The following is an 11,274-nucleotide window of genomic DNA, read 5'->3' as shown; positions in this document are numbered from 1 at the left end:
TCCATAACAACAAAGGCGAGGAACTTCCGAATTCGGAGCAGACAATTTGTGATTTTGTTCGGAGATGGATGCGTCTGTGTGAGTTGCTGTGAATGTGTGTGTAAATATTTGTTTAAAGGTCAGTACGCGCTTGTGTCCAAATTAAACGTGTACTGGCGAGTGTTTAATTGAAATGACCAAAGCTAAATCCCAGACCAGTGTGCCAAAATATAAATTTAAAGCGCCGCACCAATTCAATATGGCGGACAAAAATGGCGGCATTGTTCAATTAATAAATCGCATGTGAAATGCTCGCTTCATAATATACTTCATTTGAGTTGTTTTAATAGTTAAGAAAAATAAAATAAAAACTCACTTAAACCTATTCTATAACAAAATCCTTAAATAAAATTAGTCTGATTCCTAAAATAATTAAATCCGTTTCCAAAATTAAAAATATTGGTTCATATTTCAGAATAAAAACTCAAATGACTTTAATAAAATAACAACATTATGAACCTAAATAAGAAAGTCAACAACCATTTTCAATATTAAACGTTTTGGATTCTATAAAATAAGAAGTACTGTATTTATGGTATATATAATTATTTTTAGATACAACTGGAACTTGAAACTGAGCGTAACATAGCTATATAAGTATGCACAATTGTTCTATGCGCGCATATTGGGAGCAAACTACCATAACTGTAGTCCCTATTATCAATATGAGGCGATGAGTTCTTGGAAGTATCGATAAACGATCAATAATTGTACAATTTTGAAGAACGAAACTTTACTGAATGTTTATTCCCTTGTTAATCTATATATTTTCAAGTACTCTCAAGCATGCTAATTGTTTCTCCCTTCAAATGACAGAAAGGGGATAAAATTTGTGTTTGTTTTAATAAAAGTGAAAACGTATAACCTTTAACTCTAGCCAAAACTGTTGTAAAGTATATACACAGTTCTATATAAATTGTTGTATATATAAGAATATTATGACGGTATGTTTAGGGGATTTTCAAAATCTGTGCAAAAGAACATATGTAATATATATGTTGCATAATATACATGTTATATATAAAAGAAGATACCCACAGGTTTTCTTGTGCATTTTTGAACCAAAATTTTTGATAATTTTTAAGTTTTTCTTAAAATGTTATAAATATATATGTATTAGCGGACCCGACAGACCAAAAAGATTTGGAATGTGACAGTTTTTTGTTCCTACCTATTTTATAGACGGGGTAAAAAATCTTCTAAACAGAACAGTCACCATGGTGTGTGGGACTCCGCTCCGGAGACCAAAGTATCTTCTCTTCCAAGAACTTTGGCCACCCTTCTGGGATCCACTAAAAAACTCCGACTGGTATGTCTGCCAGAGGGTTTCAAACTAAGAAGCAAACTTAGGGTTCAAACCTGATTGGAAAATAATCTAAAGGGGCAGTGGAAACCTAAAGGTGACAAATATATAAAAAGTGGGTGACTCGCTTGGATAATGGAGATAATGATCTGCAAAGGAAGTCATGGGGAATTAATAAACATACCTACAATAATCAACAACTTATTACAACACACAAACTCATCTATTCTGGTTATGTTCTTGTCTTCTTATATGCAAAAATGAATCGAAAAATGTGTTGGTAAGTGCATAACTCAACAACATATAGGTATATATTGACCATTATTATTAATGACCTTTTGCCATTTTTTGACTAGCTTCATAATTTCATCGGTGTAAAACTTCTGTGTTTATCGTGAAGTAAGTACCAAGTTTTTTTCGACCAATTTTTTACTTTTAAGAGGGTTCTGCGATGACCAAAAAAATTGAATACCGACAGTTCAAAGAGCACAACTTACTTTCTGTCAGCGAATTTCAATCAATTTTCCTTGAGTTTTTTGTTCAAGCGGTTGAATTTTGAGCAGCAGAAGATTAAATGCAATTGGAAATTAAATTTAAAATGTATATCAATGCTTAATGTGTCCACTGTATTATATACATAGATATAATAAATTTTGGTAATATCTTATATTAACACAATTACGTGACGTTGGAGTTATTTATAGATTTATAGATAAAATTGCTAATGCTGAACAAATTTTGAAATGCAAAAGATATTTTTCAGTCAAATGTGTTCTTGGGTTGACTGTTTTGGATACCACAAATATCTATCATCAGCGGCCTTCTAGAAACATCTAAAAGTTAATTGTTTTGAATAGCAATTATCGAAAATAGAGTTAACACCATGAACACGTGTGTTTAAACTCAAAGCCAACATATGTTTCCAAATGACCACTGATGATGAATTTTTAATGGTATTCAAAATAGTGGTATGGTATTTGTAAGATTACTCACTATTACCAACTTTTTCGATTCTAAATAGATTTAAATGTAAATCAAATGTATTATTACAATTCTCGTTAAAATGCTTTATTAACATATAGTAATAATGCTTCTTGAATAATATAATCTCTATGAGATATTAAACAATATGAAGAAAATATTGTGAAAAATTCCCTAATACCAAACTAGATCAAATTGTTTTTCTTTTTTTTTATAAGAAAGCAACACGTTAATGCAATAAAAAAGTTAGAACAATATTTTCTCACACGTCAACTTATTTCAAATCTAGCTTTTAAGGAGTTTTTCTATTAAAAGAACTCATGAATTTCAATGATATTTCGATGAGTTATGAGTCTTACAAATGTCAAAAATTTAAAGGGCAAAGCACCAAATCAAACCGTTAATGGCAGCTGGAAAAGAATGGCGCATGTTACCAAAATTCCTCAAGAAATAACGTACCCACCAAAGTAAGACGACCCTGATGTCCTAATAAATTAGAAGAAGCATTACATATTATTTATACCCATATATTTTTTCCTTAGCATTTTTTAAAGGTATTTTGGCCATAAATTGTCAAATTATTTGACTTCTTTGTTGTCTATGTGGTGGGGAATTATTTGCTGGGAATGTATAAAAATAAATGTAGAAGCTGAAAAAACGGCTTTCAATTTTGTTAAAATAACATACGAATTCCTTTATGATTTATGCTGAGACTCGTAAGCCAGTGTGGCATTTGTTGAATAAAAAAGGAACAGGCGACTTAACACTTTTCGTTAACTTCTCATGTTGTTCTGTTTATTATTTATGTGTGAAATTAGCATCCATAGATGCGCAACAGGATGCTGCAAATTGGCTTTTGACGTGATATATGTGCGCAACAATTTGGGTAGCTGACAAAAATTGAAAAGAATTGAGCACAGAAAATAACTTGTCGTCTTGAAGCTTCCAAATATGACTAGGCCAAGACCAAGGCAAAAGCAAAAACATGGAAAGTGATTGTCTGGTGCTTCTGATAAGGGATATGTACAAACACTTAATATGGGAAATTAAATTTAATGTTGAAAAAGATACAAAATTGGTTTTGGATTTAAACAAAAAACATCAGGATCTATAAACTATTCAACAAATTATAATACAGTATAGATTAAATAATAAGAAATTTTAAATTAAGATGCATATACAACTATTCGAGACACATACTCTTTTCTAAACAAAAAAAATACAGGTGTTCCTAATGGAAATATTAATCCAAATTGTTTTAGGTGACTACCTGCCACGATAAGTTGTTACCACGGACTAGGTAACTACTTACATCACGAAATACATCAGGGTATTGAAACTAATTCCATACATATCCATACAAATCACTTACCTTATCTTCAATTATACATGAATTATACACCAATCCCAATCCAAATATATTACACAACTACTTAAAATAATTTCTGATTGAATTTTAATTCTCTTAGGGAAGCATTCCTCTAATTTAAATATGATTCAACTATAGAAAAATAAATCTAAACTTATTTTGTCACCTTTGAAGTAAGCTCTATATATACTATACATAAATGTTGGGATGCAAAACAATCCCAACATTTAACCTAATTATCCGTACATTTCTTATGGGCTGATATGGGTATCACCATTCAATCCCACGATTGTTGTCGAAATGGCTTCATATAAGCAATAAGAAGTAAATAGAATTTAGAATCGAGCCAAACAATGTAAGTACGTTACATTCGTTATACGCCGGTTTTTCACGTATCCGGATATTTGTTGGATTTGTTAGACACGTATTTTCTATTGTCCATTGTCTACCTATTTAATAGTATTATCTGTAGTAACTTTCAGTAACAGAAAAAGTAACAACTTACAATTTTTGTAACAACTTTTTTTTGATTTTTCTTACCTGCATACAATCTCTAAATCGTTTTAGATTAAAAATTCCTATAAACAATTTTGATGGGGTAGTCCTGATGAATTACCAACGTTTTCAATTTTTTAACACATTTCATTACTATTCATTCGAAGCTACAAGCGGTGGAAAATTCTATTACGACCCGGAACCAATAAGGTTTCATGGTATTGCCTTTAATCATCTGTAGAATCCAATCTATGCTTGGAATAAGGTAATATATGAAGACGTATGAGTTTTAGGAAAACCACAAAAATACCGTCGGACACGTTAGTATGACTTACATAATACTTACTCACGCCAGTCTTTGAATGATTGATAATACGAAGACTGCTTTTCTGGACTACTGCTTTATAAATAATCATCCATCTGATGTCTAAAGCCACCACAGTAATGATGATGTAAAAACACAGCTCATAGCTGCGTTAGATCTACATATTGTCCAAAGTTTTGTAGTTTCATCTTCAAGTTTTTTATTATTTTTTATAAAAAAAAATGTTTAATTAATCAATTCCTGTTAATATATAATGAAAGTATAATTATATGTTCCGATGAAATATAATCTGCTACCAAAAGTTGAAATGAATAATAATGAAACTTATACAGCTAATAAATAAGGTTTCTTTTTTTTGATAGGGCTAAGGCATAGTCACATTTTTGTGGCTTCATAAACTATATTCGAGAAAATTTGTGGTAATAAAAATTATTACATTGCCCGTGATATCCGCAGATTTTCTTAAATATCGCTTGGTAATGCTAATGTGGAACATTCATGGACAGTCATACAGGAATATAAATAGTTAATGAATAAGTAAAATGAACAAATTATTATTGGAAGGAAATCTAAGAAGCAGGAAACATAATTCAAAAAAAAACATAAAGCCCGCTCTATTAAAAGCAGGGGATGACAAAGGAACAAAAATGCTAAAAATTAAATTCTCTATGTGAAACATGCTCTGGTGTCAAGTTTGATTTATTCCTTCAGTTTTATCAATTAATCATTTCAAATGTAACTTTAATATCAAAGAGTGAAACAAGACTTTCTTCCACATTCATCCAATAACACCTAGATATTCTACAAGCAAATTAAAATCACACTCTTAATTCAACTAAGTTTTATAGAGTCACACTTAACGTTCTGTTTAGACTCTCTCGGACAACTTTTTCCAACGCAGTTTAAATAATACTTCACATGCTTTATTTCCTTTACCCGAAGTTTCGCCATAGTTTCCGCTGCCGTATATTATTTTTTCCATTTTTAAAGTTGACACTCATGTCGCACTTTAAAACTCTGTTAAGTAGCTTCAGTTAGTAAGCTCAACTCACTTAAACTATGTGCTATTATTACTATTTTTTAACTTAGCTGCACATATATGAGTTTCGGATGCAAGCGAGTATATGTGCCGTAGAGGTTGGAATTAACGCATCATTGCGTTAGTGGTAACTGTGTTGAAGGCTTGTGCTGTGCCGTCGCCAATGTAGCTAAATGGGTTCCGAACAACTTTATTCAAGTGTGCAGCTCAGAGATAAAAGCGTCTATAAGTTGCTTTATATACGTACTTTGTATCAGTACATATTGCTTCACGTACCGGAATGTGCACTGCACCAACTTGTTTACACAGAACATATAATTTTGTAGGTACTTTCGAGTGCTTTAATTTTAGGCTAACTTTTCGAGAACACTTCAATGCGCACCAAAATGCATTTTCTGCAGTTCGTTGGGTTCAAAATATTTTATTTTTAATTAAAATGCGTGCAAATTTAAAACCTCTAGCATTTTTAACGCAATTCATATAATGAAAACATATATACAATTAAGGGTATATACGTTTACGACTTAAACGCATGAACACATATTAATTTTTAGAAAATTTTTAAAGTAAACTTTTTTTTAGTATATAATATTTACTTTCACATAAATACAGTTTTGCGATCTCTAAAGCAGACATAATTGTTATAAGTCTCATTCAAATTATCATTCAAGCACTAAATAGAATTAACAGTAAACCACATGAGAACATCGGCTAAACATCGGCAATTTGGTTCATGGAATGAAATCCGGCAGAAGGCTCTTGACAGACAACTATAGAAAAACTTCGTCTCCGTCCTATGCACTTACTAAGAGCGGTGTCTTTACCCAAGGTATAATACATAAATACATTGTAAATACACCAAAGAAATAATAATAATATAATAGGTTAGGTTAGGTCTTCGATGTTCTATTGTTGGTCTGTGGCCCCATTGCATACAGATGCCTGCATATCGCAGAGTCTTCCCATCTTTTGTTAAAAAGTTCGGCACAGAAAGAACTTAAAATTAATTTGCATGATGTCAACGATATGCCCAGATTGTTTAGGTGTTCCGAGTGATTTCCTGAAGCACCACGTCTGGATAGGTCGTCTGCTTTACAATTGCCGTAAATATCCCTATGACCGGGAACCCAGATTAAAGAAATATTGAACTGCGTCGACATCTCATTTAGAGATGTGTAGCAGTCAAAGACCATCTGAGATAATAATATAATACATAAAATGTTAGAAATAAATATAAAGTTCCGCACACGACCGTTCAGTTCAAAGACTTTTATTAAACAGAACTTATAACTAAAATAACAATAGTAATATAAAGTTTAATATAAGATAAGAGTATAGGATTTTAGTACTTAATTGAACTGTTGCATTTATGCTGACATAAGATATATTTAAAAAGAATATACCTGCATGTACATAACATATATAGACATATCGTCTGTATTATGTTATTAACATTATAAAATATGAAATGTTTTAGAAACTTGATGTAAACTGTTGTAGTTCCTAAAAATATTTCAATTTAAATTAATAACATATTTTCTATTATGATTTCCTTTACTTAATTTCCAGACCTTTATTTTTTAAGTAAAAAAGTTATTAATGTAAAAACTGTTTAATAATTCTCAAAGAATATTATTAAACAAAAATAAGCTTTTTAAAACCGAAGTTAACTTTCGAATGATAGTTAAGTTAAATTTTTACTCATTTAGTAAGTATAAACAGTTGCATTTAATTATCTTATTGATTTAAATGAGATACCTGTAAAAGAGTCAGTAGGAGATTACTGTGTCTGCATGTAGTTAATCCAGAAACAAAATATTTTATTTCAATTAAAAAGTAATCATTAATACATTAATAATATTTTTTATGTGAAGGTTTGTTTGAATTAAGTTAATCACAATAAAATTAATAAATCTCAAAATGTTTATTTGGTTTATCTCTTGAATTTTTATCTACAAAGCTACTGATATTAACCGCAATAATTAATCACATACATTCAATGATAAAATCAAAGATTATGCCATAATTATTTCAGTTAATTTTGTTTTAATGTTAAACAAATTCAAAAATGCAAAAGTTAACTTCAAATTAAAAATAATATAGCATAAGAATAAACTAAATAAATAAAATTTAGTCTTTGGCTATGTAGTATTGAAGAAATAAATTTAAAAAAGCTAGAAATTAAGTCAGATAAGAAGTTCAAATACTCTATCTATTAAAAACAAAAAAAAATCAAACACATTTAATAAGTTTTAAGAATATATTGAACTATGTAGTTGATCATAGGCTGATATATTTGTTGTTAATTATGAGGACATCATACTGAATTGAATTCGTTTAAATCTCAAAGTCCATTCTCAAAATCATCAACTTTAACAAAGCACTATATTCATTTGGAAAACATTGTGCTCTCTAATTATCTGCCCATGATCACTTCCTGATGAAATTCAAGAGATCACAGAATAAAAAGTCGAATTGTCTGAAGCCTGGCAAGTTATCAAAAGGTTTGAGTCGTCAAAATCATTCTACAGGGGCATATTAACTAAGTAAAAATACCAAGCTCAGATATTGTGGTATAAACCCGATACTTTAGGTAACTTTCTGAAGCGGTTTAATAATCAACAAAAAATTGGTAAGTGTTGCAGGCTTTTTTCAGTACATGGTGCAGTTGGTATATCTGGTAAGTGGTACAGCGACAACAATGAAAGCTGGGATACATTCATCTTTATTATTTCATACAGCGCCCATAGAATCACAACTGTCTATTCTTTGTGCTTAAATAAGCTTTAGTGTGCAATGTTGTCACTACAACGTAACATAACCTTCACACAACACACTTGAAAGGCCCATATATTTTAAGCTGAACCCGCTAAATTTAACACAAATCGTCAGTTCGCTTTTTATAGAAAAAAAAAACGTAGGGTACTTAGATTCCAACTATATTGTGCAGATGAACTGATGAATGCTTCCTATCAGACCTTCGTTCGTGGCCTCAAATAACTCTGCAATTAGGTCAACTTTGATGCCTTTCTTTTCAGTTGCTATATGTTAATCCGTAACTCATTATAACTAGGTAAAAGAATTTTACTGACATTAATTTAATTTGGTGAATCCGGTTACATTTTTTCAGAGATAAAATTGATGTTATCATCACTAGATGGTAATTCCAACAAGCAGGAAAACCTATAATTTTCTTTTTTGGGATAACCTGAGTCAAGAATTGTTCTATCTAAAATATGCCTTAGTTTGCATATTTTTTTTTATAGATAAGGCAATTATTTTAAGTTAGATTAAAAATTATCTGAGTATTATTGAGTAAAAAATTCATTTTAAAAATATTAAAATTTTACAGAGTTCTAAGTAATTTCTAAGACGTAATGATATAAAAAGGTTTTAAACATTTTCGCTCTCTAATATTTTAAATTACAAGAGTTTAATTATATGATAAATTGATAATTAGTAAGCACATAAAATTATAAAAAATAATCAAGCTTTTGTTATGAGGATAACGTGTATGGTAGGTAAATTTTATTTAGATTAGATTATTTAATACAAAAAAAAAATCAAACGTGTTTAGGGCAAGTAATTTTTTATTTAAATTAAAATAATTTTTTTCTTTGTATAAATTTAACTACATAAAAGTGTGTCAAATATTTTCTATGTTCATAATAATTACATGTAATCACTTTAACACACTTATTGAAAATATAAACATTGCTTGTAATTTTTTTTAATTTATTTTTCTTATTTTATTTATTTTCCAATACTCACTTAAACAGTGTTAATTGATCTGTTTAAACATAAAATTTTATTGTAGAAAATATTTAATAAAAACTACTTTAATCACACTTACCATTCCAAAATAGGTACATAACTCAACACTTTAGAAATCAAAATAATAAAAGATACTTGAAGAAATAATCAAAGACGACCAAACATTAAACAATAGATAAAGAAAAGAGCAGATAATTTACTAAATAATTATTAATAATTAAATAACAAAATAAATCCAAATGATACTCAGCTAACCATCAATCAATTTATACTGAAAAAAATTAGAGGTTCAATAAAGTTTAATTAATTACAGTCTTATGGTTTTATGACATGTAATAAATGTTTCTAAAAATCTTTAATAATATGAAATTGAAGTCGATTGAATAATTATGAACTTTGATATACTTTAAGTCAAAAATCGACATTGATTTTGCTCTACTAATCATCGGCAACTAAAACGAGAAAACTTCTTGTACAATTTTTATTTCTACTTAATGAGATACTATTAAGTATTTTTGCTTGTAATTTGACGAGGCTTGTAAGTTTACAAATTATAGATAAACCTTTGCCGATCATACATCTACGAATCCAGTTAACCTTCCACAGACTGAATCAAGTTGTGGCTGTTAAGTACTTTTAGTTTCATTCTTAAAAAAAAAGTAGAAACATATGAGACTGAGTATACCTTCATCTGATAGAGTAGATTCAGTGACGGCAGCCACACTTATGGTAGAGACAATATTTACATACCTAAATACATAGCCCCTGTCTCGATGTGCTCATACTAGAAGTGTTGTGTGCATTATGAATTTTAAATTTAAATAAATTTCTATGATTTTATAGCAATGATTGGCCATAAGCAGATTAGAAAAGGAAACAAAAGAATAAACGTTCAAATCAATTTAAGAAATATAAAAGCTTCTGTCTGAGCTGTCAGACGGTTTAGTTCGTTCGAAAGTGGCTCACCAAAGAAGCGATCGCGCGTGTGCAAAAATATAAGAAGAATATTCTTTGTTAATAAATAAATCAGTGTTTAATTATTAAATAAAAACAAATAGAAGAAAATATTTAAACAAGAAATATGTCGAAACTAGTTATACTAGCTTTGTTAGCTTTCTTGGCCTTCCAAGCTGATAATACTGAAGCTTTTAAACTCTCCACCTTTAGCGTACAAAAAGGTTATATAATAGTTGATCGATTTGAAAAAAAAACTATTTAATTTTAAAAAAATAATGTTTTTAATAAACTCATAACTAATTATGCTAAAATAGGCACTGCTGCTTCATCCTCTACAGGCGCAACAAGCACACCAGCAGCTTCTCCAAATGATTTGCTTCAAGGACTTACGAGTGCTTTGAATGGAAAAATAAGAACGCTGCAGTCACTCGTTGGAACTTTAGCGCAATTGAAACAGAATGTGCAACGAAATCTAGTGAGCACTGTTTCCAACAAACTAAGTACCGTCACCAGTAGTTTAGGTAATTTACCCAGATCCTTCACCATTCGCAAGCCATTCTTCACTAAAACTATTAATATTGGTATTGGGGGCGGTTCGGCGGCAGCAACGACGACCACTACAGCCAAGCCCGGTGGTTATGAGAGACGTTAAGCGACATCAAGTGATATTAAAATAGTAATATATAACTAATTATGATATAACTTTATAATGTTTTAAATAATTTTAAATAAAAAATTTTAAAAATAAATATATCTTTAATTGTTAATGGTTTACTACATTATATTTTCTAATAAGTAGTGAAACATATAAGGAAAGATAATTGCTAATTTTATTATTTTTTATTTCAAACAAATCATTTTCACTTTTGGATAATTTTGTTTTATTTTTAATTTTAATTATATAATACTTTATTAATCAAAATATGCATTTTCAATAATCAATTTATAATGATGATGATGATGAGATGAGACCTACTCTATAGCAAGGCGTT

The 11,274-nt window shown here is 29.7% G+C and overlaps 1 protein-coding gene across 1 annotated transcript; it reads left to right on the top strand.

The window, feature by feature from the left end:
• The first annotated feature begins 10,261 nt into the window (after window positions 1-10,261).
• LOC119666712 lies at window positions 10,262-10,984 on the top strand. Its single transcript, XM_038075998.1, has 2 exons — window positions 10,262-10,503; window positions 10,597-10,984. Exons 1-2 carry the CDS (start codon window positions 10,407-10,409, stop codon window positions 10,932-10,934), a joined length of 435 nt encoding a protein of 144 aa, XP_037931926.1. The 5' UTR covers window positions 10,262-10,406; the 3' UTR covers window positions 10,935-10,984.
• The last annotated feature ends 290 nt before the right edge of the window (window positions 10,985-11,274 follow it).

Source organism: Teleopsis dalmanni, chromosome 1, assembly GCF_002237135.1.
Source record: "Teleopsis dalmanni isolate 2A chromosome 1, ASM223713v2, whole genome shotgun sequence".
Lineage (NCBI taxonomy): Eukaryota > Metazoa > Arthropoda > Insecta > Diptera > Diopsidae > Teleopsis > Teleopsis dalmanni.
The sequence above is the reverse complement of the archived record's forward strand: the minus strand, read 5'-3'. Positions and strand labels throughout refer to the sequence as shown.

Coding starts and splice junctions, on each gene's coding strand:
- LOC119666712 (XM_038075998.1), top strand. CDS start 10,407: ATGTCGAAACTAGTTATACTAGCTTTGTTAGCTTTCTTGGCCTTCCAA. Junction 10,504..10,596: donor CACCTTTAGCGTACAAAAAG/GTTATATAATAG, acceptor ATGCTAAAATAG/GCACTGCTGCTTCATCCTCT.